The sequence below is a fragment of the Ostrea edulis genome, chromosome 7 (assembly GCF_947568905.1).
Source record: "Ostrea edulis chromosome 7, xbOstEdul1.1, whole genome shotgun sequence".
In the NCBI taxonomy this organism is placed as follows: domain Eukaryota; kingdom Metazoa; phylum Mollusca; class Bivalvia; order Ostreida; family Ostreidae; genus Ostrea; species Ostrea edulis.
The window spans coordinates 85,882,610-85,899,993 of NC_079170.1; the positions used below are offsets into that span (position 1 = coordinate 85,882,610).

Here is a 17,384-nt window from a genome sequence, read left to right on the forward strand (position 1 = left end):
ATGAAATGTTTTTGACCAATTTTGTAAGGCTAAACGAAAAATTATTTGTTTTTCATACCAAGTAATACCGTATTTCTCAATCATATCTTCTTCCGTAGCATTTCTTGTTTTCACTTAAAAAAAATAATAAAGCGGTAGATATTCTTCATGCTGGGTGACATACAGAAAGTTAAGAGTCGGTGCACGTCAATGCATGATGCACTTTCGTTGCATGGCACAAACAGTTGTCCTTCATACGGGTCACGGTAAAAAAAAAAACATCTGGGGAGCGGACAGTGACACATATGAGGGATAATTTTTACACGAATTTGTAGTACATGTATAGGGACTGTTTGAGGTGGTGAGCAGGCAGAATACAGGGAATTACAAAGAAAATGAAGTTCGAAGCGAGAGAGGGGCCCCACACCATGCATGTCTACCCTAGTAAAAATATAGCAGGTACTGTTTACAACTTTTTTAACGGGAGCAAGCCCCTGTGGGAGATATAAAAACCATGAAAACTGATATAATTTCCATCTGTCTACGTTGTTTTTAATTTTGGATCACTTTCCATTTAATATCATCTTTAAATGAGCCCAAACTGTAAACATACGAAGGCTGTTCGATATGTAATGTGTATTGTATGATATCTCAAAAGCATTCGACTCAAATAGTGAAATGAACATTACATCCCTTCAAAGTATTCTCTGCGGTTTGAAATATATAACTTCAATCTCTGAATCCATTTCTGAAATGTGTCATGGTACGCTGATTTAGGTAGACCTCAATCTGACTAAAGAACAGACCTCTGAGGCACGGCCTGATGGCTGAGCCAAGGGCTTGTCGGGACTTGTAACGACGACCAGATAAGAACTTTTGGAAAAAGGAAAAAGTCGCATGGGGCTAGATCTGGAGAGTATGGTGGGTGTGGCAGTATGATAATATTTCTTATGCTTTTTTAGTATAACATCTCGGTAATACTGACCTGTAACACTTTTGCCCTTCGCCACCGGAATTTGTACGGCTATACCATTACATGAAAAGAATATGCAATAAAGAACCTTCTTTGTGTTTATGGTTCTTTTGGCAACTACAGGTATTCTACCGTGTTTAGTTAGTCATACTTTGTTTCCAATTTTTCTTACTGGTTCGAAATAGCGAACCCAGGATTCGTCACCAGTAACAATGTGTGCAAATTGTCTTTGATTGAATTTGGGAAACATTTGGAGCAATTGCTTAGCGGTTTGTACTCGTACCTGTTTTGGGTCATCTGTCCAGCGTTTTCCCCCCTTATATAATGCCAAAAACCGTTGATTTTTCCCAATTTTGAGACAAAAAATTCCCAATTCACTTGCCGAAAAATAGACAGCTGACATCGTAATTTACTTAGTCTGAAACGTTGAACGGTTTAACTAAAATGTTCACTTCCGGTATTAAATTGAAAGTACAGATCATGGCAGTGGACATGTTGTGGAGCTACGACAATTCTAAAACGAGCCTACGACGATTCCTTATGTTTCACAACAGGAAATATTACCGTAAAAAGTTTGTAAAGAGATGAATACTTCTTGATATTTTCTTTTCTTTTACTTGAAATCATTTGCAGATATACTGGTAGAAAATTCCCAATTTGTTCAATTTTGATGCTATTTTTCCCAATTGAATGGGTACCGGTACCAGTACCAATAGGTAGAGGAAAAAAAACCCAAAAACGCTGCTGTTAATAGATGCAGCATCCATCTGGCAGAAATCCTTCGTATTTTCAAAATACGCTTCAAAATGAAATGCACCCGCGATAGTGATATGCCAACAGCTTTGGCAATATATCATGAATCATGTATCTGCCATCACTTTCAATTATTACCCAACTTTTGAGACATTCGCCTTGCCTGTTACAGTCACATGTCAGCCAAATTTTGCTTCATCTTTGACAGACTCTGTGCCAGTCAGAAATTTCTTTCTCCACCAACGAACTGTCTCATAAGATACCTTATCAGACCCATAACTTCCACAAATTCAGTAAAAATCTGCATTACTGAATGACCACGTTTTGTGTGAACTTTTATATAAGCTCTAATTTCTTTAAATATTTTCAACCTGTTTCTCACCCATTTTTACATCAGTGGTCAACGACTGGCTCTATTGAAATGACTTTATAAAGTTCAAAACTATGAGGAGCTGAAGGCTTGTGTTTATACCGTTGGAAAGGTATTGAATGGAGCTATTCAATAGTACCATCATCAACGAAATCGTGCAAAGCGTTATCACGATGTGTTACAATACACATTACATATCGAACAAGCCCTCTTATCTCATCACAACAGGTTGGGAACACTTCCAGGCAACGAAATTGAGGGGAAATACTCGCTAAATGCGAGTTAAAAATTGAAACTGCGTTTGAAAAATCACAAGTGATCGCAGCTTTTTGCGAGTGAAAAAAAAAAAGGATATTTTTTACGGATTTCCTTGATTTATTGGCTGTACTTTGAAGTTTACAATAATTTTCTTGCGCATAGAAATGCTTTACAGAATGAATATACATGTATTGAAAAAGTAAATGTGGATCGAATAAATAACTAAGGCCAAGGTCATCTCAGTCAGTGATGTCGAAGATGGCCTACTTCATGCACACTTTGGGCGTTTCAGAGATGTCTGATTTAAATAGCAAACATGTTGATCTCGTCCGTGTTTACATGAAACAACACATGAAAGTGTTAGTGGCACACTTCATGCAGTGTCCTTCTGTAGTCTATAGTCAAACACTTAGAGTTCGCGTTTTTTTTCTCAACTAGAATTTTTTAGATGAAATTTCCAAAAGTTTTGAACATATAGTTTGAATTGCCGCAAACAGTCTTCAAGATTTCAAACCACATGATGTTGTAAATAGGTGGTAGATCTCTGGACAGCGAGTTTGCCGCACAAGTGTGCTCTATGACCCTCATCATGCACCAATGATACATGTATGTTGTCTGATAATTCATTAAATTTTAAATGAAAGAATTCTCAATATTATTTTTATTATTGCACTTTAAAGATTTTCCCTATATTTTGATATAGATACATGCTTGTTTTCTTAAATTCCTGTAAAACAGCAATCAATTAAAAAATGCTAGTAAAAGCTCAATTTTGCTAGTTGGAAAATAATCCACTAGCTAAAATTTGCTAGTAGTGAAAAAAGTTAATTTCGATCCCTGACTTCCCCTATAGCGAGATATTATCCCTACAATGCGATTATCCCTCTTTAACGAGAGAGTAAACATGACCATAAACAGGTGTTTTGGCGTCTTTATTGAAAATAATGGCAATTAAATCCCGTGCAACGCTGAATAAGTGCGACACACACTCAACACGATGCAAATTGTTTCTATGAAATTGACAACATAATCAAGAAATTGCATATCAAAGTTGCTGCGGAAAAGGGAAGCAGTCTGAACTCCAATACACATCGTGAGTGTTTTTGTTTTGATTAATATATTTGCAGAAGTATCAGACATTTTAGCACCTTTTCTTCTTTTCATGTGAAACACGAAGAGATGTACTCCACGGGTGTTTTTCTCGGTTGTACGGGATATATTTACTCTCGCGGCATTATCATGTTATTTGATTCGCGAGAAAGTGTAAGAGTTATTTGCTCTTTAAATTTGGTTTATTCTGTTGAATTACTATAGGATTATGCAAATTTTCAAACATTTGCACATTGGCACAGGTGAAAGAAGTATAAATTAAAACAAACTTGTAGGCTGGTGGTGGGGGATGGTGGGGGACCTCTTAAATTACGGAATAAACAGTATATTAAAGATGTGCGAATCAAATAACATGATTATGCCACTCTCGCTAGAGAGAGATAATCGCGTTTTTGCGAGAATATCTCGCTATAGGGGAAGTGTTCGAGTCCCAACCTGTATAAAGTTTAAAACTATGAGCTGAAGGCTCGTGTTTATACCGTTGTAAAGGCATTGAATAGAGCTATTCAAGAGTATCATCATCCCCGAAATCGTGCAAAGCGTTACCGCGTTGTGTTACAATACACATTACATATCGAACAGTCCTCGTATCACAATACGAAAGTACACAACATGAGGCTATAATTAAGTGAACGAAACAGGATACGGGATATTCATAAAACATATCACTTCAAACCATTAAACATCATCGCATTATTTCTGATGCATACAAACCTCAATCACATAAATATCAAACAGAATAGATCATTGCAGAGCTATAGATTCAAAGAATACTTTCACAAACGTTGCATCAGCTCTCACCGGTAAAAACACGCGTACCGGAAGTAATCCTATTATAAATGTAGAACCAACAACTTACTATTCCCGGTGGGAAATTTATGCGCTGTGATGAATCAAAAATAAATAAATAAATAGATAAATCACCATGAGGTGCAGATTTACAAATGAGTGATCTTTGAAACGGAGGGTGTTAGAACAAAGTCTAGAGCATATCATGCCATATGTATCATGCATGTTACTGAGGGACTGCTCGATGTTGAACCCCATTTCGATGTACACGTACAGTGTATAAACGATGTTGTGCATCAAAATTATATCACGGTCCTCCTGTTTTAAATTTTCAAAATAGATCGCCGAACACTGCGTCAAGAAGTTATTAGAAACTTTATACATATGTACCTTGACGTCATGTGCATGGTTGTGCATCCCACCGTAGTTACACACATCTATCTTGTCAGAATTGTTGGAGAATAATTAAGCCCTTCGCTCTCTATCGTTGAAGAAAATCTCCCGACATCCGGGATTATTCCACAAATCAACCTCTATGTAGAGACCTATACGTTGCCCCATGTGATATAATTACTGCTTAATCGAACAAAATCATTCATTTTTAGTGTTGAAGAGAAAAAAAATTAAAGTAAGAAGAAGAAGATTATAATGTCCAAACGAAGAAATTTACCAGTAAAACTTTTAAAATCGTTCTAACAATGAATCAATTTGCATGAAGGGAAATATGGCAAGCCCTTTTACTATTTATTCGAAAAATTAGATATCTCTTGAATTAAAGAGATATCTCTTATTTTAAAGAGATATATCTTTAAAATGAGAGATATCTCTTAATCTTAAGAGATATCTCTCTAAATAAGAGCTATCTCTTTCACTTAGAGAGATATCTCTTTCACTTAGAGAGATATATCTTTCACTTAGAGATATATATCTTTTACTTTTAAAGATATCTCTTACACTTAAAGAGATATCTTTCATTTTAAGAGATATCTCTTTCACTTAGAGAGATATCTCTTATACTTTAACATATATCTCTTTCACTTAGAGAGATATCTCTTTCACTTAAAGAGATATCTCTTTTACTCTGAGAGATATCTCTTTTACTTTGAGAGATATCTCCTTCACTTAAAGAGATATCTCTCTAAGATTTCATAGAGAGATATCTCTCAAAGTATAAGAGATATCTCTTTGATCGTTGAAAAAGAGATATCTCTCAAAGAGAAAGAGATATCTCTTTCCAATATTTTTATTAGTTTGAATGCTTACTCCTCCCTAAAACGGAAGCCCACCAAAGCAAATCTTACCATGATGGCTGGGGTGTTGCTAAAACGCGGAACGGAAAATGGAACGGAAGACGGAACGGAAAACGGAAAATATATTGTGCAATAATGTCATGAGCAGGTCAACATTTTGCAAAATCAAAAGGCTTATTTTGAACAAGGAATGCAGAAATTACAGAGAGAACAGGAACTCATCCTTAGAATCCACCATTTCATATTGATACCTCATACTAAAGCATTATTATGTATTTGAACAAGGTGTGTTTTGCGGATGAATGTACCAACAGGCGCTTGCTTAATATTTTGCATAGTAAGTTTTAATAAAAAATATCAAGCAAGCGTCTATTGGCACCATCTTTTTCCCCGGCTTTGTCACCCCCCCCCCCCCCCCCCCCAAATTTTGACAGTATGTTGTTTCACAAATGAAGAAAAAATAAATAAGGTAACATACTGAAAAAGACTTGAATTGTAAATCTATTACTTTATTCTGGCTGGTATGGTAAGAACATATTTTATGAGCCCATCCAATGAATAAAAGGTAGGTACACCCTCCCCTCCCCCGAAAACACCATTGTAAAAGATAAAATAATTCTTTGAACAATTTTCCCTAAACATAGCCTTTTTAAATCGAACGTGTTTTTAATCGAACTACATATGTTTAAGATAACTGAATTTGAATTTAGTTCTACACCTGGTACAATATACATTTATGTATCAAATCAAATTTTAAAGCGAACGAGTCCGGTGAAGAAAAAAGTTTTGCCTCATTTGGGATGAATCTATGTGAAAGTTCGTACATTTACCGATATCCTGCAGATTAGTGTTAAAACTTAAGAGATACAGCAGGAAAGAAAGATTGAAACAAAACCAATGTTAACTAGGGTGAAGTTTACGACCAATAGTAAGAGGAATTAACAGATTTATTTCATAATATATGAAGTAGCTAAAAAGCTAACACAGAATTTATCCTTGAATGGGATTAAAAGTCATTTCATTATTAATCCAAATGTTAAGCTATACAAGTATTTAGTTTAAAAATTAACTGCCAGAAGTTCTCCCTATTTAGGATTGGAGTGTTGCGGTTACAAAGTCTCCTGTTAGTTAAAAAATAATAAATCAGACAAAAGATGTTTAACTTGTTGACTAAATAAGATCATGAATTATTATTGTTTTATACACATCACACTCCTTGTTGTAAGTACACACATACACGGTATTATGTGTAAATAAATGTACATGTGCGTTAATGACGTTTTGCCACCGGGGGGGGGGGGGGATAAACCACGTGTCTTCTTTTCATTCTCTACCCATAGGTTAGGTGTCACTGCTCGCTAACACCTTTGTCATTGCCGAAATTTAGAAATTCTTGTAAAATGACTTGTAAATTCTTATACTAACGTTTAACAAAATTCGATTAACCAATTTATGATGCAAAATTTTATGATAAAGTTGTTTTATCGCTTGTAAACAATTCCCAAATTGTTGATTTTAATCAAAATGGACCCCCACCCCCGATTTTTACCGTTATCTTATCTACATTAATCATTCTAATTCTTTAATTCCGTTCCGTTTCGTTTTCCGTACCGTTTCGTTTTCCGTTCCGCGTTTTAGCAACACCCTAATGGCTGCAATCCCGTGGGAAGATTTTTCTTTTTACCGCATGTGAAATGTATACATGTACAGATAACAAAAAAACAAAACAAAACAAAGACAATAAATTGATGAAATATGCGAGCTAGACTAGATTTCGCCTCTCGGCAACTTGACAATGTTACCCCAACCACCTCTCCAACCTTTCCCGCCATTTGTAGGCTAGAAGTATTTTGCTTGGTTAAAAAATAAGGTTACATCATTTCAATGACACTGCAACAGGGAGAAGTCATTATGATCACCGGGGGGGGGGGGGGGGGGATCTAAAGAGATATCTCTTTATAGTAAAGAGATATCTCTTTTTGAAAATTTAAAGAGATATCTCTCTAACTTAAAGAGATATCTCTTTTTACATCGATGGAGAGATATCTCTTTGCGTTTGGGAGATATCTCTTTCTCTCTGAGAGATATCTCAAAGAGAAAGATATATCTCCCAAGCGTAAAGAGATATGTCATTTGCTTAAAGAGATATCTCTTTTGTTTAAAGATATATCTCTTTAAACAAAAGAGATATCTCCCAAGCGTAAAAAGATATCTCTCTAACTTACAGAGATATCTCTTTAACCAATAAATATATCTCTTATTTAAAGAGATATCTTATTTTATGAATAAATAGTAAAAGGGCTTGCCATAGAGAAAACTTAATTTCTACGATAGAAATTTTTTCCTGTTTGAACGAAGAATTTTTTTTTCACGTGGCTCTTCACAATCAGTATCGACTAAAACGAAACCAAACATAAAGAAAATTTATTAAAATCGAAATATGTTTACCGTATACTTTGTACGCATATTCTCTTGATATGTTTAGATTTGTCTGGTTTGAACTTAAGTTCAAATGAGTAAAAAGAAAATTATGTATTTACTTACAATTTAGATGTTTCGTTTATCTGATCGATCTGCTAGCTCAGAAACGGAGTACCTGTTCACTGCACGTGGATCAGATTTTGAATTCAAGGTAGATAAGATTCCAGGACTGCAATGCATGCGCTCTGACCGCGATACCTGATTTTTTAAATGGATCGATATTGAGTTCTTTGGACTGTTCATAAAATATTGCAAAATGTGCATACATGTATGTTAATGGTAAATTGTAGGTGTAGGGAAATGCGCACTGATTGCTAAATCAGTTTGAAGACTTGGAAGATAATAAGCTTGTAAATGTCAGATTTGGATTACCCCTTGACACACTACCCATAGTTTTCTGCCTGAGAACACTGTTTCTCTAACGAATTTCCACTTTTTCGGCTACGTTTTAGTCGTAGTAGAAGTGGCATAAATCATTTGTGAACCTAAGTAAGCAGCCATGTCTTGATTTAGTGTCAAACAAACCACGTGATAGTATTATTTTTATAAAAGCTAAATATAATGGTGGTTTTGAACATTTGTAGTTTTGATTAAAGTGATTTCTCTTGCTTCTGCAGTTTACAAATTCCACATGTACGAACATCATCTAGTATATCAAACGACCTATTTCAAAAATACTTCTAATCTTTGGAGCGCCAAATTATCATAAACTCAAATAATTGAAGATATCATCAATTCAATTATTGCTCTCTTTAATTGAATTAATGCGCGCATTAAATCAATTATTGCTCTCATCAATTGAATGTGCGCTTCAATTCAATTATTGCTCTCATCAATTGAATTAATGCGCACATCAATTGAATTAATTAACGTTAACAAAACGCTGACATGTTTCAATTATTGTTCTCTTCAATTCATTTGATGAGAGCATCAATTTAGTAGAAATATTGCTCACAATAATTAATTTAGCGCTCGGTATAAATAATTTGATGATCTCTTTAATTCAATTGAAGATATCTTTAAATCATTTACAATGCTTTTGTATAAGAAATTAATGCGCGCATCAATTCTTTTAAAGAGAGCAACAAATCAATTAAAGATATCATTAATTCAATTGTGGATATGTTGAACTGAAGATATCTTTAATTATATAGTTGCTCTCTCTAAAAGAATTATTGCTCTCTTCAAATGAATTAAAGATATCATTAATTCAATTGAAGAGAGCAATACTTGAATTAATGCGCTCATTAATTCAATTATTGCTCTCATCAATTGATTCAATGGGCGCATTATATCAATTATTGCTCTCTTGTAGCGCGCATCAATTCAATTGTTGATATCATTAATTCATTTGAAGATATCATTAATTCAATTAAAGCGCGCATCAATTCAGCTGAAGAATTAATGCTATCATCAATTCAATTAATGCGCGCAATAATTCAGAATTGAAGATATCATTAATTATTTGAAGAGATCTTTAATTCAATTGTTGCGCGCATCAAATGAATTGATGATATCTTCAAATAATTGAAGATATCTTCAATTATTTAAGTTTATGTTAATTTGGCGCTGCATACTAATCTACATCATGTTGACTGTTTGCTATTTTGAAATAGCTCCACGTTTGTCATGCATTACATGTACATGTATTCCGATCCAGTCAGATCCAGTGTGGTAAAAGAAAGAAGGGCAGTGATCAATCTCATAGATTTTATAAAGAACAGTGGTAAATCTCATAAATCTTATAAAGAATTATACAAAATTGACAACAGGACAAACACGGACTCCTGGACATATTGTAGATGAGATCGGGTACCTAGGAGGAGTAAGCATCCCCTGTTGACCGGTCAAATCGCCGTGCTATCTTGATCAGGTAAACAGTAATCCGTAAATAAAATAAGTGTGTAAAGAACAGCTAAATAATTTGGTATGAAACATGTCAGACAGCATTCGTCCTAATGAAAAATTGTATTGGTATAAGAGGATATAATTTGCGATATGCTGACTTTACACGAGACTGTTGAGCCCCCTGTAACATAATTTTAATTGTATCTCCAACAGAAAAGCACTTGTTAAGAGATGAGGTAGCAATATGTGGTTCACTCCATCATTTCCACTCCTTGATTCAAGAGAACCGTGAACAGAAATGGCAAAATTCAGAGGATTGTAGAATTCATGGATAGCCCTGCAGTGACAAAGTTCAAGAATAATGGATAGAGATTTTCTTCTAAACATCCTGGGAAAATCAATCAGGTCATTCCTACCCAACCAGGGTAGATAAAATCTGAAATATCACCACCTCGAAATGCATGGGAAAAGTAAGACTTTGGTACAAAGATATGTTTATAATACACGACAATCCCCTTTGTCATCCATCCCGCCCACCAACCAAACGTTCCTGACGACATTATCACGTGATCACAGAGTGCCAGAATAGCCATGTCCATAAATGGTTGGTTTTCCTGCAGAAAAAAGACGTTCTCTTCCTTGTTGAGCTTTTGTCGTAACCAATCAATGTCATTGGAGGCGGCTATGAAGAATATTCGCTTTGTTGGAAATTTTTCCCTGAAATACCTCATTGCATTCAGATAGTAAGTTTCATTTGGAGTAATGTAGCCGTAATCCATGGCTGGTTTGGATAAATAATCGCCTCTTCTAGAATGTATCCCGACAACTACACCCGTTGAAGAGTCTCTGAATCCCATTTCATTCAAAATATTTGATAAGTTTTCGTTTGCTTCTTCTTCAATTTCAGTGTTGAACGTGAAGATCTTTCGGATTTCATCTTCGTGTTTTATCCAATATTTCCAGGATTGAAAATATCCAAGAAAATACACCTTCTTATTCGAGGACATTTTTAAAAATTTGTCGTCGTATGAACAAGACCACCGCTCCGCTTCCTGTGCCGCTTCCTGTGCTATTGTGTTGCATTCTGCTCTTCTACTGTTCTGTTCTTGAGATTCATAAACAGGTAAAGTAAAATACCTAGCCAATTCAAAATCATCTGGTAGTATAGGATATAAATTTTTGGTTTTAGACATCACGTGGAGAAAAGCATATTTGAACATGAGATTCCCTAATCTGCCATTGAATATCATGCATCCAACAGGCAGAGATCTTCCGGTTCTAACGTGTGTTTGTAGAGGTTTCGCGATCTGAGTCGTGGAAATGTTTATTAAGTTATAGCGGTGTTTGTTTTCACTTTCTTCTCGACGTTCGTTCAGAATTGTGGAGGACAAATGTGTTGTAATTTCACGACGTGGGCTGTCCTGTATAGCAGTATGTTCAATTTTGATCTGGTTCTGTCTCAAATAAATATTTTGTACCAGAAGAAAAGCTACGGTGACAAGGAACAACAAACAACCTGTAAAAATGAAACAACTTTTAAAACACGACGAACAAATATGACTCTGTTGAATACGGAATTTTACTATCTGATGATGAAATAATTTTAAAAAGGATTTTTAAGAATATATACAGGCCAAGAACCAGTAATAGAAAGGCATCTACAGATTTGTGTAAAATATTCCAGGTGTTTTCTTCAGTTTATACATTATTGCCATCCATAAAGTAAAGTGTCCCCGAATACAGATTGTAAAGTACTTATAAATTAAAATGATCCCAGTCATTCCACGATATATATTGTAAAGGTAGAATATAAATTAAAATGATCCCAGTCATTCCATGATATATATTGTAAAGGAAGAGATATAAATTAAAATGATCCCAGTCATTCCATGGATATATTTCAAAGGTAGAATATCAATACGCCATTGTGCATTCCATCATTTGTTCCGTTGATGAAGATAATGAACAGTGTGCAATCACATAAATATTCACTTCAGGTAGCTAAAATTATTCTACTTTCTTTATTACCCCCACCCCACCCACCCCCCACCCCAACAAACCTTTGAAACGCATCGAACAAAACGTACAAGTTTGATAATCCATTACATTGTTTATAAGAATGCATTCTTTTGAGTGATAAGTCAACATTGCGATTTACTCATTCATTATCTACATAGGGCGAGATTATACATGTAACCACATCTGATAGCATAAATCTAAACCAACACCACTGTATATATCTAAGTATATGTACCACTAGTAACCGGTGTTTTACAATAATAACAAATGATCCCGCCATCAGCTTATTACACCTGAGAAAAGATGAATTGACTTACCTAATTTAGACTTTGTTAAGTTACTCGTCATTTCTTCCTCCTATGTTATTATCAGCTGATGACTTCCGCTCAGTGTCAACATTGATTTATCTATGTGGATTTGATAACGATGAAATAGATGAATGCAGCAATTCTGTTTCGGGATAGTTCAATTGATAATACGATATGATATACAATTATGGACTGTTTAGCAGGTAGACATCACAAATAATCCTGTCTTAGTATGCTTTTTACCCGAGGGTGTCAATGCGCCCGAGGGTGATAATCCTACTAAGACAGGATGATGTGTGATGTTTCTCTGCTAAACAGTCCAAAATAGTTTCATCTAGAATTTAAAAAACCAAAAAAAAAAAAAAAAAAAAAAAAAAAAAAAAAAACCAACAAAAAAAAACATTTCAAAAAAACAAAAAAACAAAAAAAACAAAAAAAAAATACAAAAAAAACAATACACACACACAAAAACACAACAACAACAAAAAAACCCACTATCAATATATTTTGACCTGTGTGATATTTATTATCTAAAACGTCAACAAACCGTAATGACTCTTTCTCCAGAAAATTGAAATAAATTTTCAATTCTGTTCTAGAGGCGAAATCGTAGATAATAGAATGACGCAGAAACATAACGTCAAGCGTAAACGTTTCGTAATATATCTAATAAAACAAAACAGTACAATGAAAGGCGAAGATAACGAACAGTGATCAATCTCATAGATCCCATAAGCAATACAAAATAGATAGTTGGGCAAACACGGACCCCTGGACACACCAGAGGTGGGAATCAGGTGCGTAGGAGGAGTAAGCATCCCCTGTCGACCGGTCACATCCACCGTGAGCCCTATATCTTGATCAGGTATACGGAGTTATCCTTAGTCAAAATCAGTGTGCCAAGAACGGCCTAACAATCGACATGAAACACGTCAGACAGCATCTGACCCAATGGTAGGTTGTATTGGCAAACTAGATCGTTATAACGACCATAAAATTTGCGAACTCTTGCGTATAGAATCAGTTGAGAGATATAAACACCATATGCAGGTGATAATGGAATATTGCTACATAAATATGGGAAGTTGACGATGGAGAAGTTGAAATCATCCGTTTGTCATAAAACTGAGTTATTAGTTAGCCGTTAATATCTACTTTCAATAAAATATCTAAGTATGAAGCAGAAGTGGACGACTCTGTGGTGTCTTTTATTTTGAGTCACTGGGATATATGTAATCATCAAGTGAAATACAAAATTCCCTTAAATTGCGAATACCTGTATCTATATTCTCAATTGTTATTTGTGACTGTTAATGTTGACACTGACGTCACCATTAGAATTTATGATTTTTTAAAATTTACTTTTATTAGTGCTCCCTTAAAATTTATCGACCAATGAAATTTGATGTGTTATTCTGAAGGATAATAATAAAGTTTGATATCTTACTGCATGAAATACCACCTCTTGTTTTCATAGCAAGTAAAGAAAATTAAGATGCAAACTCTTAACATCTTCAAAACGCTTACAAACACCGCTGTGAGCCCCCTTATCTTGATCAGGTAAACGGACTAATCCTTAGTTTAAATCTGTGTGTAAAGAACGGCCTAACAATTGGTTTGAAACACTCCAGACAGCATTTGACCCCAATATGTTGTATTGGCAAATCAGATCGTTGGATGCTGTCTGGCGTGTTTTATATCAATTGTTAGGCTGTTCTTTCTTTACATACTGATTTTGACTACATATTACTTCATTTATCACCGATTACGGAACTCAGTAGTAGAGCGTTCGCTTCATAACAAGAAGGCCGCGAGTTCGAATCCCGCACATGCCATGATCACGTCAAGTGACGTGTGATATACGTACTTTACATTGGGTAGAATAAATAGATATAAAAATTGCTACGTAACATGGCTATCTTTAAAAACGAAATCTTTGAAGTTGCGAGTTTTCGGTTCACATGGGGATTTGATAAATGTTTGAACAAAAATATACTGGGGAAATATGCTAGGATGTTTTTGATATGATGTAAGAATACAACGACCTGCGCCGTTAATCGAAGATTCTTATAAGGGGTGGATCTGTAACTCTCTGGTAGGACGAAATGTTTTCCAAGAGAGCTACAGATCTGCATTAGTGCAGATGCACATGTAATTCCAAATTGTCGGTACGCTTAGCATGCACTGTGTTGTGATTAAATAAACATGTGTATAGACTTCATACATTTTTATGATAAAAGAAAACGCAAAGCTTTTCCACGATAAACTTACATGTACTTTCGATTTATCATGTTGCGATGATTTTTGGTAAAGTTTGAACATGAGATGAATCAATTTATCTGTGCGAGTTAGGATTTTACACCTGCAATGTATGTATGCATGCAAAAATGAAATGAATTGTTTTTATTTTTTGATAATTGTCAAATAAATGAAAGAAGTTCAGGTGGTTTAAAACCTAACAGGCGTACTATAATAATATTGTAACGTACAGTGATCTGAACACGCTCACTGGTGCTTAGAGAAATACTACCATATCACTCGAAACACTACATGTAGCTCTCTAGCGAAGCAGTAGAAATTCCTTACAAACTGTTCGCTACACTTCCTACGCTCAGGAAAGCTTCGTTCCGAAGCTTAGCATGGATCTTCTCTGATTGTTTGGCACCTCTTCGGCAAAGACACCCGCCCTTCACGACGACAACCACCGTTGTCCCCGGACGAAATCCCGTCCGTACATGGACACAAAGTCCCAGAGATATTCTATTTGAAGCAGGTGTTCCATCAAACATCAGTCACTACCCTGCCATGATTTTGTAACAATGCAGTGGTTTGAACACGCTCGCCTTTGCTTTTGCGTGATCAAGAGAAATCACCAAAAAATAAGCTTGCTGAAGAGCGAGGCAGTAGAAGTTCCCTGTATAAATGCTAACAAGTCGATATTACATATATTTAACGATATTGTGCTTCCATACCATACGTAGGTTTAAATGTCTAAGTCAGTCGTTGATTGTGAAAGTCAGCCCTTCTCGCAAAAGTCCACTAAGAAACAATATTTTGTTTCCGGTTTTTAATTGATAATTTTCCAAGAAGAATTGAAAATATAGAAATTAAATGAATTGTCTCATAAATGATCACTTGCTATGATTTGTTTTGTAAATAGAGCTTTTACTCAGTAAAGATAAGAAAAGGATTGAACAGTAGGCTACAAGCATATAAATTTTGCATTCGGATTGAATGATTTACAATAAAGTTGAAAATTCCATTATGTAAAGTTTGTCGTAAGTCGTAAGTTCTTTCGTAAAACGCGTCCCAGGTTACAGAGAGCCTGTTAAGATCGTCTCTGAATTCGTCAGCATCAGCAATGTCGGATTCTTCAGAATGTGGTGGATTTACGTTTCTAGGTGGAACAGAAAAAGTCTTAAGTCCGCATTAGATGTTCAAATTATTCAGGGCTAGAACCAAACTTTCGTAAAATCAAAGCTGTCTGGATTGGATCAAAATCTGGAAGTTATGATATTATCATAACGTTTATTTCTCTGCTGTTGTGATATTTATGATTTTTCCCGTATTCGGGGTATCCCTTATAGGTACAGGGTCTTAACTCAATGGAATTAATACGAGTTCAGTCTCCCCTTATGAATTATCAACTAATCCAGTTAGCGATAACTACTGGACCAATCTCATTTCCAATGCGAAAAGTCCAACCCGTTAACTTTGGTGTATAGCGTTCTCAGCACCTAAAAACAGCAAGACTTCGTCAGAATTTAGCGAAGGAATTCTTTATTTTTAACACACACATTTAATAAATACAATATTATATTTACAAATATTAAAGTAAAGCTTAAACATCAACAAATAAATAATCAATAAAACAATCCATTATCTTAACAAATTCAACAAGTTAATCTTATAAACTACAAAATCACGCAACTTCTTACCAAAAAACAGCAAGACTTCGTCAGAATTTAGCGAAGGAATTCTGACGACTTTTCGCCTTACGCGTTTTTATACCACCTATTATTATGATAATATCCACTGCTTTAACTGCAGATTACAATGGACAAAAGATGACTTCAAAATATTGGATCAATTGTATACTAAAGATAGCAAACTGCTTTGGGTAGAATACAGAATATTCCACAGAATTCTTGGGACAAACAAATATTGATTCAAACATAAAATATTGAACAACAACAAATGTCATCTCTATGCCACAGAAACTGTGTCTATTGAACAAGTGGTTTATTTTTTTCCTTTGTTATAAGGGTAAGACACAATGGGCACAAACGGAGAGTCAGCTGTCATATTTTTGCAAATTCAATGATAATGTTTCATTATGTGAAGTCATGTTTGGTTATACAAGAGAAAGAAATGACATGTCAACTTATTAATTTTAGCAGCAGTGGTGACGTCTCCATGTGAGTGAAATATTCTCGAGAGGGACGTAAAACAATATCCAATCAATCAATCAATATTAATTTTATTGACATTTTACAAATAAAGAAAATTCTACAAATCAAGAAAAAAGCCGTTTTATAACTGAGTGGATTGAAAAAGTCCATATCTTTAAATTATGTTACAGAAAAAAACTTTGCTATCAACAGGAAATATGATCAATTGATTACTGGTGAAGAAACTTGAGATTTTTTAAACAAACATGCATGTGTAATCTACCTTTATACATACAAATCGCCATGGAAGTGTACGGAACCCCAAATAGAACCCATCAAAAATATTTTTTTATTTTGAAATAACGAATTCCAGAATTCTTTATTACAGATTTTGTTATTTCAAACTTTTGAATTTGTTATAACGAATTTGTTGAATTTGTTTTAAAAAAAATTAAAGCAAGTTTTAACGAATTATGAAAACAAGAATTTTAGAAAATGGTAATATCAAATTGTCAAGCTAAGCCTAGTACATAATTATTTCATATCTTATCAATTTATCAAACTATTATATTTTTCTTTCAAAACTCCACCGAGTATCTATTTTTTTTGACGTAACATCATTAACGTATACTTGAAAAAGTTTTGGTTGCGACTTTTTGAACTCGATCAATGACAGTGGACTAATATTACGTAAAAGATAAAGTTCAAAAACTGTCCATTCTGTGAGAGAAAGACATGTCGATAATAGTTTTTTCTCTCTCACAGAATGGGCAGTTTGAGGAATTTATTCCACTTACTGGTAAGACGTTTTCTCTATTTTTGTCGTAGCTCATGGTTATTATGTAACACACTTAA

General features: G+C 34.7%; 3 protein-coding genes across 7 annotated transcripts in view; 1 reads left to right on the forward strand and 2 right to left on the reverse strand.

Annotated features, from left to right (window-relative positions):
- LOC125657106 (isoleucine--tRNA ligase, cytoplasmic-like) overlaps window positions 1-8,134 on the reverse strand; it is a 36,721-nt gene extending 28,587 nt beyond the window's left edge. Inside the window, exon 1 of one of the 3 annotated variants that reach the window (XM_056142812.1) lies at window positions 8,027-8,134. The gene's annotated coding sequence lies outside the window, so the exon portion shown is untranslated. Of the gene's footprint in view, window positions 1-4,157; window positions 4,285-8,026 lie in introns of those variants that run through there. The other 2 variants (XM_056142810.1, XM_056142813.1) reach the window with 2 other exon arrangements.
- Window positions 1-17,384, forward strand: part of LOC125653998 (serine/threonine-protein phosphatase 6 regulatory ankyrin repeat subunit B-like) — a 1,068,599-nt gene that overhangs the window by 674,488 nt on the left and 376,727 nt on the right. The gene's annotated exons all lie outside the window — the stretch shown is intronic.
- On the reverse strand, window positions 9,660-12,496 carry LOC125657136 (galactoside alpha-(1,2)-fucosyltransferase 2-like). 3 transcript variants are annotated; one of them, XM_056142825.1, is made up of 2 exons: window positions 12,148-12,496; window positions 9,660-11,327 (listed from the first exon to the last, which is right to left on the reverse strand). In XM_056142825.1, the coding sequence occupies exons 1-2, from the start codon at window positions 12,176-12,178 to the stop codon at window positions 10,213-10,215; spliced, it is 1,146 nt and encodes a 381-aa protein (XP_055998800.1). In that variant the 5' UTR covers window positions 12,179-12,496; the 3' UTR covers window positions 9,660-10,212. The 3 variants fall into 3 exon arrangements, with proteins under 3 accessions (XP_055998800.1, XP_055998799.1, XP_055998798.1); XM_056142824.1 differs by having other exon boundaries at window positions 11,899-12,496; XM_056142823.1 differs by having other exon boundaries at window positions 11,872-12,496.